Raw genomic sequence first — 15,861 nt, 5'->3', positions numbered from 1 at the left:
TCACCCTATTCAATACTTTTTAATCAAAATTGTAGAACTTAAAATCTATTCAATTATATTATGTGCCACTTTGTTGCCACATTTTGTTTAGTAAACATTGGTCAAATTTTTTACAGTGTAATGCACCATGGGAGTTTGAGGTTTTGAGGTTTTAAATATTGTAATTGTGGTTCATGTTTGTCTAAAAGCTGGTTTATTGTGTTTTTGTCGTTGAATTGGTTTAGCCAGTTTAGATAAGTGCTATGTTGCTGTTAACATGAGTGAGTTAAGTGTCATGTTGGTACCATAAGTGAAACGTGTAGTGCTTTTAATGTCTTCTGCCACTGTCTTTGTTTGTCAAATTAAAAAATAAGTATGGTATGTTTATGTATTTTGGATGAAGGATAAATGGCACCAAAACTGAATGTTGATACCATTAATATTTTTAGAGAAGCTACATATACGAGTATTAGCTAACAACAATGAACAATGGATGTTAATATTTAGATTCTGGTCTCACACACCATTCCAGCAGAGAGCAGTAAATCATTTATATATTAAAAGCATGTGTGTGAGATTTTAGTTAATAAGTTCAATGTAAGTACATCATATAATTGTAAATACAGTAAAAATACATGAATGATACAAGAAAGTGAAAATACTTATTTCCATTGTGGTCCATTTATAAATCAAATGTCAAAATAGAAGTGAAAATATAATAATAATAATAATAATAATAATCTGTATGTGATGACAAGAACCTAAACATTTTTTAATTATATCAAGACATTAAAAATTATGCAATTAACAGGAAATAAAAGGGTTGTGTTCTTCAAAAAACTGTTGAGGTCTAAAGTTCTAAAAACATTCTGGACTCACACACCATCCCAACTCATTTTAGAAACGTTGCACAATTTATTACCACCCTTGAAAAATGTCAGCTACCTATTTTATAAACACTACCCAATCTAGAGCCCATGGATCCCCACGAGCAACCCACCAGTATAACTTATGTGAAGAATCATGTCAACAGTAAGTTAATGCATTCAGAAATTATCCATGGAAACTGGGAGAAGTGTGTGCAGTTCCTAGGAAAGTACTTCAAATAGGAATAGGATTTCCGACACCAAGATGAGTAATGATATTTTTTGTTGCTAAAGGTTGGGTAGTTTTTGAATGCACCTTGTATACGATGTTTCAGCACCTTTGTTTCAGTGTGTTTTGCACACAGCGGCTTTATGTTTCAGTGTGTTTTGCACACAGCGGCTTTATGTTTCAGTGTGTTTTGCCCACAGCGGCTTTATGTTTCAGTGTGTTTTGCCCACAGCAGCTTTATGTTTCAGTGTGTTTTGCCCACAGCGGCTGTATGTTTCAGTGTGTTTTGCACACAGCGGCTTTATGTTTCAGTGTGTTTTGCCCACAGCAGCTTTATGTTTCAGTGTGTTTTGCCCACAGCAGCTTTATGTTTCAGTGTGTTTTGCACACAGCAGCTTTATGTTTCAGTGTGTTTTGCACACAGCGGCTTCATGTTTCAGTGTGTTTTGCACACAGCGGCTTTATGTTTCAATGTGTTTTGCACACAGCGGCTTTATGTTTCAGTGTGTTTTGCACACAGCGGCTTTATGTTTCAGTGTGTTTTGCCCACAGCAGCTTTATGTTTCAGTGTGTTTTGCCCACAGCAGCTGTATGTTTCAGTGTGTTTTGCCCACAGCAGCTGTACGAGGTCTCTTAGATAATAAACCGACCCTTTTATTTTTTTTTAACTATATGGATTTGAATGACATGCGATTACACCAATCATGCTTGAACCCTCGTGCGCATGCGTGAGTTTTTTCACGCGTGTCGGTGACGTCATTTCCCTGTGGGCAGGCCTTGAGTGAGATGTGGTCCCGCCCTCTCGGCTGAATTCCTTTGTTTCACACGCTGCTCGAGATGGCGCGCGTTGCTTTATCAAAATTTTTTCTGGACCTGTGAGGAATATCCGAGTGGACACTATTCGAGAAATTAAGCTGGTTTTCTGTGAAAAGTTTAACGGCTGATGAGAGATTATGGGGTGTTTCTGTCGGTGTAAGGACTTCCCATGGAGCGGGACGTCCTGCAGCGCTTCCAGGCGCCGTCGTCGGCCTGTTTCGAGCTGAAAACATCCTAATTTAAGGCTTAATTCACCCAGGACATCGTGAGAGAACAGAGAAGATTCAGAAGAGGCTGGCATGAGGAATTTATGCGGACATTCCACTGTTTAAGGACATTTTTTAAATGAAAGACGTACGCGCAAATTCGCCGAGTCGTTTCCGTGACGACTCGGCAAATCTGTGTGCGCCGCGCCAGGAAAAACACCTCCGTGTTGAAAACCATTTGTAAAATTCAGGCGGCTTTTAATGGCTTTCAACAAGTGAGTAACTGAGAAATTGTTTAACAGCTTGGGCATGTTCCAACTTGCCCGTTAAGGTTTCCAACGGAGGTGTTTTTCCTGCCGCGACCCCCCGCGGTTGGGTCCAGCCCGACATGCGACTCTGCCCGCACATTCTTTCATTACAAAATGACCGTTAACAATGGAATGTCCGAATAAACTCCTCATGCCGACTTCTTCTGAAAGTTCGCTGTTCTCTGACGACTTACTGCGTCAACAGAGCCTGAAATGTGGAAGTTTTCAACTTGAAACGGCGAGACGCTGCCGCCTCGAAGCGCAGATCGCCGTCAGGCGCCGTGGACCGTCCTTAAAGCGACACTACCAGACCAAAATCTCTCATCAGCCGTTAAAATTTTTACCGAAAACCAGCTGAATTTATTGAATGGTGTCCACTCAGTTGTGCCTTACAGTTTTGAAAAAAATTTTATCAAACAAAGCAACAGTCTCTGAGCCATTCCTAAACAATGAAAAAAATCGACGAGCGGGTGGACGACTCCTCACTCAAAGACTGCCCACAGGCGAATGACGTAACCGACAGGCGTGAAAAAAGTCTCGCATGCCCACGAGGGTTCAAGCATGTCTGATGTAATCACACGTGATTCACATCCATATGGTTTTTGAAAAAATAATAAGGTCGGATACTTTTCTAATAGACCTCGTATATTTCAATGTGTTTTGCCCACAGCAGCTGTATGTTTCAATGTGTTTTGCCCACAGTAGTTTTATGTTTCAGTGTGTTTGGCCCACAGTAGTTTTATGTTTCAGTGTGTTTTGCCCACAGCAGCTGTATGTTTCAATGTGTTTTGCCCACAGCAGCTTTATGTTTCAATGTGTTTTGCACACAGCAGCTTTATGTTTCAATGTGTTTTGCACACAGCAGCTTTATGTTTCAGTGTGTTTTGCACACAGCAGCTTTATGTTTCAGTGTGTTTTGCACACAGCAGCTGTATGTTTCAGTGTGTTTTGCACACAGCAGCTTTATGTTTCAATGTGTTTTGCACACAGCAGCTTTATGTTTCAGTGTGTTTTGCACACAGCAGCTTTATGTTTCAGTGTGTTTTGCACACAGCAGCTTTATGTTTCAATGTGTTTTGCACACAGCAGCTTTATGTTTCAATGTGTTTTGCACACAACAGCTTTATGTTTCAGGGTGTTTTGCACACAGCAGCTTTATGTTTCAGTGAGTTTTTATGTTTCAGTGTGTTTTGCACACAGTAGTTTTATGTTTCAGTGTGTTTTGCCCACAGCAGCTGTATGTTTCAATGTGTTTTGCCCACAGCGGCTTTATGTTTCAATGTGTTTTGCACACAGTAGCTTTATGTTTCAGTGAGTTTTTATGTTTCAGTGTGTTTTGCACACAGCAGCTTTATGTTTCAGTGTGTTTTGCACACAGCAGCTTTATGTTTCAGTGAGTTTTGCACACAGCAGCTTTATGTTTCAGTGAGTTTTGCACACAGTAGCTTTATGTTTCAGTGAGTTTTTATGTTTCAGTGTGTTTAGCGCATCACGGTGTTCAGCCTGGTTCACCTCCTGCATGATGATTTCTTTCTGCGGTAGCTGGGTGAGCAGGCCGCTAGTCTGCACAGCTTCCAGGTTCTGCCACAAGCTCAGAGAGTGAGCGCACTTCCTCAGCTGCAGCTGTAAGGCTGGAGGCGACGCCACACTCGATCCCCAGGAGCCGCCTGACGCTGCGCCCACAGGAGGCCGGCTGTCCCGCTGCCGGCGGTCCTCGATCTCCTGCTGCTCTGAGCTGTCCCTGTACTCCTGATACAGGAAACCTGGAGGTCAAACAGACAAACAGCATCAGTGCTGAGCAGCAGCTTCTGTTCAGGACATTAAGACACTTTGTCTCACTGAGAAATTCTTTACCTATCGTACAGTTTGAGTTTGCAAATTTTAGAAAACCAAAGTCTTTGTTTTTCATTGCTGTGACTGTGAAGATTTTTTTTTCTAGCAGTAAAGGAATAATAATTTCCATCACACCACAAAAAATTGCTTTTTGAGAGAATTAGTGAAATATCCCTTTAAAAACCGATTCTGTGTTCTTGCTGATCAACAAACAGTATTGCAATATTTTGCATTTATCTACAAAATGATATCTAAAATATGAACTGTTTAAACTACTTAAAGCTGTATGACCTTTTGTTTTTTTGTTTTTAAGATTTAAGTCATAAAATTAATTTTCTTTGGTACCACTCTAACTTTATTCCTCAGCATTTAAATAAGGGATTCACAATCTGGCTTTGCCAGTACGATCAAATTTACGCTGTTTGGAGACAACTTAGAATTTCTGCCCCTGAAGGGGAGAAATTCAAGCAGTCAGACACCATGACCTACATTAGGTAGCGACCTCATACATCACATGGGGACTTTGCCAAATTGTGAAAGGGATGCTGGGAAAGACACGGCACCAAACAACGTAAAGAAAGGCAGCTGGCTGCTCACTCAAACAAAATAAAACAACATGGCGGAAAATGGAAACATCATATTTCTGTATAAATCTAATTTGTTTCTTATATATTTTGTAAAAGCTGTGAAGAGATTTAGACACATCTTGTGCATGTTAGTGTGCACAACCCGGGAACATGTATTGTGCAAGTGTATCAGGTCAAAGGTCGTGTCAAAATCTCAAGCATGTGCACACGCACTTCCTCCTGTAGATGACGTTAAGAGGAAAAGAAAATATTCACCGTGGATGTGTAGGCTCTCAGTTGTCCAGGTGGTTTCCATAGTAGAGAAGCTTGAATCTTCGACTGGACTGGGTTGCTTGACGCGAGGACGTTTCGCTTCAAATCGCAGAAGCTTCCTCAGCTAAAATACTTGCTCTGGTGGTCTGACTTCTGTCTTGACTCTTGTAGAGAAGAATTATTCTTCTCTACTATTCACCGTGGAGTTCCCCCCAGCTAAAGATGTTCTCTTCAATTAAATAAACCTACATTTACCGTTTGGATTTGTGAAGTTTGAAAGGCGGTACAGCTTTAACTGATTTTAGTGCTGACAAAGTCATTTACACAAGATGTAATTTTGCAACTTAACAGTGGAAATGAGACTTTCTCGTGTATCTTTAATCCTACGACATGTCAGCCTGCTAATGGCAGTCTGAGTGTTAGCATTAAATATACACAAAATACATCATCTAAAATTTAGTTGGCTGAGTTGTTTCTGCATATTATGAAATATGAGCTGTTTGGAACTGACATCCAGTAATCACACTCTTAATTTTACACACATTTCCATCTTTTATTGCGGCCACAGCATCTACTGTTGGTGGCAGTCTTGAATGTCCCAGTCCGTTTTTTCTAAACATGCCTGAAGATCCTCCACAGCCTCACTGCTCCTATGTGTGTAGTTCCTGATGTTGTGTAAACAGGAATAAAAGTGTCTTTGCAGTTTGTTCCAGAGTATGAGGAAACGACCCAGAGATTAAAGTTTCCTGATAAGAACACAAAGTGTTCTTTGGAAACACTGACCATGTGTGTGTACAAAGAGGGAAGGTGACTTTAAGCGTGTTGTGTAACGTGTCTCGGTCAGGTTGGTTCTGTGGGTGTAAAACTGAGAAAAAACCTCGAGAGCAGGTAAGAGACGCATCATCAGCAGATCCCTGCTGAACCTCAAACTCCTCCTCTGATTTATTCTGCTGATTCCTGACTGTGGGCTCCACGCCTGCACTTTACTCACCAATTTTGTACACCATCTTGAGGCTGTGGCTGGGTGGGTGGGCATGATCCTCTTCTCTCAGGAACCTGCAGCAGCCACCATGAAAAGGAGTCAGAAATGGAAAACAATCACAAATTCATCACCGCACGACTTCACACCTACAACTCAAAGTATCAGACACAGAGAGGAAAGGATTCATACAAACAGTAACAAAGAAATCTGAAACCATTTTCATGAAAGTCTTTATCCTGACAGCAGCTAGAAACTGATTCAATGTTATTTTAAAATCCTCAACACAGATCAACAATATCGAACTCCGAACACGTCTAACATGAATCCATCATCAGAAGAACCTTTTCATTGATCTCCACCATAAATTCACTTAACCTTGAGAATATATTACCTTCCTAATTCCAATGAAGTTGGGACGTTGTGTAAAATGCAAAAAAAAAAAAAAAAAACAGAATACAATGATTTGCAAATCCTCTTCAACCTATATTCAACTGAATACACCACAAAGACAAGATACTTAATGTTCAAACTGATAAACTTGATTGTTTTTGTGCAAATATTTGTTCATTTTTAAATGAGCAACACGTTTCAAAAAAGCTGGGACAGTGATATGTTTACCACTGTGTTACATCACCTTTCCTTCTAACAACACTCAATAAGTGTTTGGAAACTGAGGACACTAATTGTGAGTGTCACCACTTTGTGAACAACTGCATGAAAAAACAGTCCAGCAGACTAAGAACAATGTTTCTCAATGCTCAATTGTAAGGAATTTAGGGATTCCATCATCTACAGTCCATAATATAATCAGAAGATTCAGAGAATCTGGAGAACTTTCTACACATAAGCGCAAGGCTGAAAACCAACATTGAATGCCCGTGACCTTCGATCCCTGAGGCGGCACTACATTAAAAACTGACATCATTGTGTAAAGGATCTTACCACGTGGGCTCAGGAACACTTCAGAAAACCATTGTCAGTTAACACAGTTCGTCACTACATTTACAAGTGCAAGTTAAAACTCTACCATGCAACATCCAGAAATGGTGCCGCCTTCTCTGGGCCCGAGCTCATTTGAAATGGACAGACGCAAAGTGGAAAAGTGTGCTGTGGTCTGATGACTCCACATTTCAAATTGTTTTTGGAAATCATGGACGTCGTGTCCTCTGGACAAAAGAGGAAAAAGACCATCCAGATTGTTGCCAGCGCAAAGTTCAAAAGCCAGCATCTGTGATGGTATGGGGGTGTGTTAGTGCCCATGGCATGGAAAACTTACACATCTGTGATGGCACCATCAATGCTGAAAGGTACATCTAGGTTTTGGAGCAACACATGCTGCCATCCAAGCAACGTCTTTTTCAGGGACGTCCCTGCTTATTTCAGCAAGACAATGCCAAGCCACATTCTGCACGTGTTACAACAGCGTGGCTTCGTAGTAAAAGAGTACGGGTACTAGACTGGCCTGCCTGCAGTCCAGACCTGTCACCCATTGAAAATGTGTGGCGCATTATGAAGCGCAAAATACGACAACGGAGACCCCAGACTGTTGAACAACTGAAGTCATACATCAAGCAAGAATGGGAAAGAATTCCACCTACAAAGCTTCAACAATTAGTGTTCTCAGTTCCCAAACGCTTATTGAGTGTTGTTAGAAGGAAAGGTGATGTAACACAGTGGTAAACATACCACTGTCCCAGGTTTTTTGAAACGTGTTGCAGGCGTCCATTTCAAAATGAGCAAATATTTGCACAAAAACAATGAAGTTTATCAGTTTGAACATTAAATATCTTGTCTTTGTGGTGTATTCAATTGAATATAGGTTGAAGAGGATTTGCAAATCATTTTCTGTTTTTATTACATTTTACACAACGTCCCAACTTCACTGGAATTGGGGTTTTTACATATATATATACATCCAAGTGGCCTACGTGTGCACCTGCGTGCATATGTATGGGTTCAATCATGCAGAAACCGGTGAGAGCTGTCATTTTCCATTTGGTATGCTTATTGATTATATGGCTGCGCGTGCTCTGATTAGCTGATTACCGGTCAGATATTTTAAACCAGTTTAGTTAGTTAGTTTAGTTTTGTTGCTGGTACCATAAGTGAGAAGTGTATTGTGTTTGATGTCTTCCGCCACCATCTCTGTGTTTTATAAACACAACCCAATCTAGAGCCTGTGGATCCCCACAGACAACACGCAGTTTACTCTGTACTGGAAATTAAACTTGTTTTCTCGGCACATATCCAGTCCAGAATGACATAACACAGCAGCAGATCTGCGGGGGGTCAAGGAGATTGTACCCCATCCCCCCTCACTCCTTAAGCATCTGTCCAAAAGTGTTATAAAATACGTGAATGGTCCTGCATAACCAAAAGCTGATTGGTGAAGGATGTTGCATGCACTTAAGGTGCCTTGACACTTGCATGAATTTGATCCGTGCACTGGTACACAAGCTGCTTTGCCAGAGAGTAAACTCATTGTAAAGTGCTGCGTGCAAGTGTGCAAAGAAAATTTTGAAATGTCCAAAATCTCGCGTGCATTAATTTTGTGAACTACCACATGAACATTGTGCAAACAATTTAAAAACACTGTCAGTGCGAGTCAGTGCATCAGCGCTGTGCACCACAGTGCAGCTCATCTGAATGATTTATACAAGATGACACTATAATAAACATACATTTACAGATACTCATAAGAAGGAATGAAAATGCAACTGTTTTAACAAGCCATTACCATATAAATATTACAAATATTTACCTTTGAGATGATTCCAAATGTGTTCTGCACATCATGAAGCGCGGAGTGATTAGAGGTGGTTTCATCAGACAAACTCTGACAGCAAATGATTCATCTGCTACTAAATAATTATTTTATATAACGTAGCGTCCAGCGGCACAAAGCGTCGGTGTCCAGTGGAACACAGCAGGTCTTCACTGGCATGACAAATTGCAGGGGCTAAATGCGTGCAAATGTCAATGCCTTTAGAAGAGTTTCCACGTTTACAACAAAAATGTCTTAATAATGGTTGTTGTTTACTCTGTATTGAGCTTCACAGATTGTCTTAGAATGCTGGACAAAAGCTGTAGGTTTTTAAAATTTTGGGGGAGTGGCAGGAGGCGTGGGTCATGCTGAGCTAAGTCATAGAACCGACCCCCCGCCTTCAGCGGAAATCAGAGTTGCTCCTGCAACATCAACAAAGGTAAAACCACTGCACTGCTCTCTTTCCAGCATGAAGTGTGGGTCCATCATGTATCATGATTGGCAACTGTGAGGTCATGACCCCTGCAACATGTGCAAAAAACCACTGTACCACTGCGTGACCTGACCCACAGCGTGGCCTGACACATGATGTGGTGTGACTCATGACATGGCCTGCCCCACAGCATTGTCTGACCCACACCATGACCTCACCCACAGTGTGGTCTGACCCACGGCGTGGTCTGACCCACAGTGTGGTCTGACCCACAGTGTGGTCTGACCCACGCCATGGTCTGACCCACGCCATGACCTCACCCACAGTGTGGTCTGACCCATGGCGTGGTCTGACCCACAGTGTGGTCTGACCCATGGCGTGGTCTGACCCACGGCGTGGTCTGACCCACGGTGTGGTCTGACCCACGCCATGGTCTGACCCACACCATGACCTCACCCACAGTGTGGTCTGACCCATGGCGTGGTCTGACCCACAGTGTGGTCTGACCCATGGCGTGGTCTGACCCACGCCATGGTCTGACCCACACCATGACCTCACCCACAGTGTGGTCTGACCCACGGCGTGGTCTGACCCACGGCGTGGTCTGACCCACGGCGTGGTCTGACCCACACCGTGACCTCACCCACAGTGTGGTCTGACCCATGGCGTGGTCTGACCCACAGTGTGGTCTGACCCACAGTGTGTTCTGACCCACGCCATGGTCTGACCCACACCATGACCTCACCCACAGTGTGGTCTGACCCATGGCGTGGTCTGACCCACAGTGTGGTCTGACCCACAGTGTGGTCTGACCCACGCCATGGTCTGACCCACAGTGTGGTCTGACCCACAGTGTGGTCTGACCCACGCCATGGTCTGACCCACACCATGACCTCACCCACAGTGTGGTCTGACCCACGGCGTGGTCTGTCCCACGGCGTGGTCTGACCCACGGTGTGGTCTGACCCACAGTGTGGTCTGACCCACAGTGTGGTCTGACCCACGCCATGGTCTGACCCACACCATGACCTCACCCACAGTGTGGTCTGACCCACGGCGTGGTCTGTCCCACGGCGTGGTCTGACCCACAGTGTGGTCTGACCCACAGTGTGGTCTGACCCACGCCATGGTCTGACCCACACCATGACCTCACCCACAGTGTGGTCTGACCCACGGTGTGGTCTGTCCCACGGCGTGGTCTGTCCCACGGCGTGGTCTGACCCACAGTGTGGTCTGACCCACAGTGTGGTCTGACCCACGCCATGGTCTGACCCACACCATGACCTCACCCACAGTGTGGTCTGACCCACGGTGTGGCCTGACCCACGCCATGGTCTGACCCACTGCAGCAACGATGTCCACAACACACTGTGTGTGACGTCACACAGTCATAATCAGGCCAGAAGAATCAGCAACTAACATCAATGGGCCTCATTCACCAACATCTTCCTAAGAATCTTCTTAGATTCCTTTGTAAGCTTCATAAGAAAACTCTACATCAGATTCAACGTGTGCTGAAACCGCAGACGAGTTCACAGCTGTGTTCTTAAAATGATATATCCCATCTCCTCGTAAACTGAAAGCGCGTGCCTGGTGAGCCTAATTAACACAGGATTAGCGTAACAGTCAGTGTTGTATAGTAACGAAGTAAAAATACTTCACTACTGTACTTAAGTACGTTTTGGGAGACTTTGTACTTTACTTGAGTTTTTTAAATTCAGCTTACTTTCACTTTTACTTCACTACATTTCTTTTTTTTTTTTTTTGGAACTTTTTATTTTCAAAAGTTTTTAACACACAATAAGAACATTCCCTGAGACAAGAGTGATGAAATAGATCTTAATATACAAATTGAATGTACACAATGTTGCAAAATAAATACAGTAAAATAAATTGTTTAAAGCTACAAATGCCATAGTAGGAAGAAAAAAGTATATATATATATATATATATATATATATATATATATATATATATATATATATATATATATATATATATATATATACATCCATACACCTACATACACACAAATACATACACACATATATACCTTCACTACATTTCTGACCTTAACTGCATACTTCTACAACCCCTGGCAAAAATTATGGAATCACCGGCCTCAGAGAATGTTCATTCAGTTGTTTAATTTTGTAGAAAAAAAGCAAATCACAGACATGACACAAAACTAAAGTCATTTCAAATGGCAACTTTCTGGCTTTAAGAAACACTATAAGAAATCAAGAAAAAAAGATTGTGGCAGTCAGTAACGGTTACTTTTTTAGACCAAGCAGAGGAAAAAAATATGGAATCACTCAATTCTGAGGAAAAAATTATGGAATCACCCTGTAAATTTTTATCCCCAAAACTAACACCTGCATCATATCAGATCTGCTTGTTAGTCTGCATCTAAAAAGGAGTGATCACACCTTGGAGAGCTATTGCACCAAGTGGACTGACATGAATCATGGCTCCAACACGAGAGATGTCAATTGAAACAAAGGAGAGGATTATCAAACTCTTAAAAGAGGGTAAATCATCACGCAATGTTGCAAAAGATGTTGGTTGTTCGTAGTCAGCTGTGTCTGAACTCTGGACCAAATACAAACAACATGGGAAGGCTGTTAAAGGCAAACATACTGGTAGACCAAGGAAGACATCAAAGCGTCAAGACAGAAAACTTAAAGCAATATGTCTCAAAAATCGAAAAATGTACAACAAAACAAATGAGGAACGAATGGGAGGAAACTGGAGTCAATGTCTGTGACCGAACTGTAAGAAACTGCCTAAAGGAAATGGGATTTACATACAGAAAAGCTAAATGAAAGGCATCATTAACACCTAAACAGAAAAAAACAAGGTTACAATGGGCTAAGGAAAAGCAATTGTGGACTGTGGATGACTGGATGAAAGTTATATTCAGTGATGAATCTCGAATCTGCATTGGGTAAGGTGATGATGCTGGAACTTTCGTTTGGTGCCTTTCCAATGAGATTTATAAAGATGACTGCCTGAAGAGAACATGTAAATTTCCACAGTCATTGATGATATGGGGCTGCATGTCAGGTAAAGGCACTGGGGAGATGGCTGTCATTACATCATCAATAAATGCACAAGTTTACGTTGATATTTTGGACAACTGAAAGGATGTTTGGGGATGATGAAATAATTTTTCAAGATGATAATGCATCTTGCCATAGAGCAAAAACTGCAAAAACATTCCTTGCAAAAAGACACATAGGGTCAATGTCATGGCATAGGGTCAATGTCAATGAGCAGATCTGATTTGATGCAATCAATCAATCAATTTCAATCAATCAATTTTTTTATATAGCGCCAAATCACAACAAACAGTTGCCCCAAGGCGCTTTATATTGCAAGGCAAGGCCATACAATAATTATGTAAAGCCCCAACGGTCAAAACGACCCCCTGTGAGCAAGCACTTGGCTACAGTGGGAAGGAAAAACTCCCTTTTAACAGGAAGAAACCTCCAGCAGAACCAGGCTCAGGGAGGGGCAGTCTTCTGCTGGGACTGGTTGGGGCTGAGGGAGAGAACCAGGAAAAAGACATGCTGTGGAGGGGAGCAGAGATCGATCACTAATGATTAAATGCAGAGTGGTGCATACAGAGCAAAAAGAGAAAGAAACAGTGCATCATGGGAACCTCCCAGCAGTCTACGTCTATAGCAGCATAACTAAGGGATGGTTCAGGGTCACCTGATCCAGCCCTAACTATAAGCTTTAGCAAAAAGGAAAGTTTTAAGCCTAATCTTAAAAGTAGAGAGGGTGTCTGTCTCCCTGATCTGAATTGGGAGCTGGTTCCACAGGAGAGGAGCCTGAAAGCTGAAGGCTCTGCCTCCCATTCTACTCTTACAAACCCTAGGAACTACAAGTAAGCCTGCAGTCTGAGAGCGAAGCGCTCTATTGGGGTGATATGGTACTACGAGGTCCCTAAGATAAGATGGGACCTGATTATTCAAAACCTTATAAGTAAGAAGAAGAATTTTAAATTCTATTCTAGAATTAACAGGAAGCCAATGAAGAGAGGCCAATATGGGTGAGATATGCTCTCTCCTTCTAGTCCCCGTCAGTACTCTAGCTGCAGCATTTTGAATTAACTGAAGGCTTTTTAGGGAACTTTTAGGACAACCTGATAATAATGAATTACAATAGTCCAGCCTAGAGGAAATAAATGCATGAATTAGTTTTTCAGCATCACTCTGAGACAAGACCTTTCTGATTTTAGAGATATTGCGTAAATGCAAAAAAGCAGTCCTACATATTTGTTTAATATGCGCTTTGAATGACATATCCTGATCAAAAATGACTCCAAGATTTCTCACAGTATTACTAGAGGTCAGGGTAATGCCATCCAGAGTAAGGATCTGGTTAGACACCATGTTTCTAAGATTTGTGGGGCCAAGTACAATAACTTCAGGTTTATCTGAGTTTAAAAGCAGGAAATTAGAGGTCATCCATGTCTTTATGTCTGTAAGACAATCCTGCAGTTTAGCTAATTGGTGTGTGTCCTCTGGCTTCATGGATAGATAAAGCTGGGTATCATCTGCGTAACAATGAAAATTTAAGCAATACCGTCTAATAATACTGCCTAAGGGAAGCATGTATAAAGTGAATAAAATTGGTCCTAGCACAGAACCTTGTGGAACTCCATAATTAACTTTAGTCTGTGAAGAAGATTCCCCATTTACATGAACAAATTGTAATCTATTAGACAAATATGATTCAAACCACCGCAGCGCAATGCCTTTAATACCTATGGCATGCTCTAATCTCTGTAATAAAATTTTATGGTCAACTGTATCAAAAGCAGCACTGAGGTCTAACAGAACAAGCACAGAGATGAGTCCACTGTCCGAGGCCATAAGAAGATCATTTGTAACCTTCACTAATGATGTTTCTGTACTATGATGAATTCTAAAACCTGACTGAAACTCTTCAAATAGACCATTCCTCTGCAGGTGATCAGTTAGCTGTTTTACAACTACCCTTTCAAGAATTTTTGAGAGAAAAGGAAGGTTGGAGATTGGCCTATAATTAGCTAAGATAGCTGGGTCAAGTGATGGCTTTTTAAGTAATGGTTTAATTACTGCCACCTTAAAAGCCTGTGGTACATAGCCAACTAACAAAGATAGATTGATCATATTTAAGATCGAAGCATTAAATAATGGTAGGGCTTCCTTGAGCAGCCTGGTAGGAATGGGGTCTAATAAACATGTTGATGGTTTGGATGAAGTAACTAATGAAAATAAAATGCAGGTGTTAATTTGGGGGATGAAAATTTACAGGGTGATTCCATAATTCTTTCCTCAGAATTGAGTGATTCCATATTTTTTTCCTCTGCTTGGTCTAAAAAAGTAACCGTTACTGACTGCCACAATCTTTTTTTCTTGATTTCTTATAGTGTTTCTTAAAGCCAGAAAGTTGCCATTTGAAATGACTTTAGTTTTGTGTCATGTCTGTGATCTGCTTTTTTTCTACAAAATTAAACAACTGAATGAACATCCTCTGAGGCCGGTGATTCCATAATTTTTGCCAGGGGTTGTACTCCGATACATTTTCTGTGCACCATGCCGTTACTCGTTACAAAACACACACACACACACACACACACACACACACACACACACACACACACACACACACACACACACACACACACACGAATAAAGTTGTGTTTTCAGCCAGAGACACCACTGATTACTAGTGACTGCAACGAAGTCAGGCCGATTTGTCATGAGGCATGTCCGGTAGGCTTTTTTGCACTTGGGGGTGTTTGTCAGGAAAATGATCATTTCTCTACACTGATTACAGACCTGCAGCGGGTCTGTAATCAACTTTTCTGCAGCGCGGCTTTGCTTTGAACTTTGAACCAATCGAAGCAGTGATTCGCAGATCCAGGCAGTGCTTCGATCTATGATTCATGGATTCAAGGGCATAGGTTTGGTCTCAGCTTTGGTAGGGACAATACCACCCCCCTGCCCACCACCACCACCCCCTAACCCACTCATACCATTAGACGCACAAGTACAGCATAATACATAACATATGACGACATAATGCTGAATAATTTAACACTTTATTTACATTATTAAATAGCTTAAATAACAAAATTGCACCCAAAATCACGAATCTATTCTATAGGCCTACACCTGAGAGAACAAGACAACAAAAAAATACTTGTGGAGCTAACAAAAAAAAAAAAAAAAGTTTTTGCAACCAAGATGTATAATCTATTCTCTTCATCAATAATGCAGTTGTAGGTATCTGGCAACCTAATTTGCCAACAAAAAAAGGGCTTTACAATGATATATATGGTGTATTACGGTAAACGTAAGCCTGTGATGTCATAACGCAGAGGAAAAACACGGAAGTTTCACACTAGTGCGCCGCTGATTCTCATTACCGTAAGTTCTCATGTAAGCCCTCACGCTGAAAAATTTCAACACTGACAGCAAGTCAAGAACCCGTGCTTTCCAACAGTGTGCTATATGTTGCATATATTACGGTAAAGTGCGTTCGGTGACTTTTGAAACGAGGGAAAAGTATGAAAAAGAGCGCAAAAGTGACAGAAAAGTACAGAGACAG

The 15,861-nt window shown here is 41.7% G+C and overlaps 1 protein-coding gene across 1 annotated transcript in view; it reads right to left on the bottom strand.

The window, feature by feature from the left end:
* The window catches only part of ngef (neuronal guanine nucleotide exchange factor), a 129,680-nt gene that overhangs the window by 50,985 nt on the left and 62,834 nt on the right, over positions 1–15,861 (bottom strand). Inside the window, exons 4-5 of the mRNA XM_034168685.1 lie at positions 6,068–6,132; positions 3,917–4,167 (exon numbers count right to left, since the gene is read on the bottom strand). Of these exons, the coding sequence (XP_034024576.1) occupies positions 3,917–4,167; positions 6,068–6,132 (316 nt within the window). The remainder of the gene's footprint in view (positions 1–3,916; positions 4,168–6,067; positions 6,133–15,861) is intronic.

The sequence above is a fragment of the Thalassophryne amazonica genome, chromosome 4 (assembly GCF_902500255.1).
Source record: "Thalassophryne amazonica chromosome 4, fThaAma1.1, whole genome shotgun sequence".
In the NCBI taxonomy this organism is placed as follows: domain Eukaryota; kingdom Metazoa; phylum Chordata; class Actinopteri; order Batrachoidiformes; family Batrachoididae; genus Thalassophryne; species Thalassophryne amazonica.
Note: the sequence above shows the minus strand (reverse complement) of the source record. Positions and strands in the feature narration are given on the sequence as shown.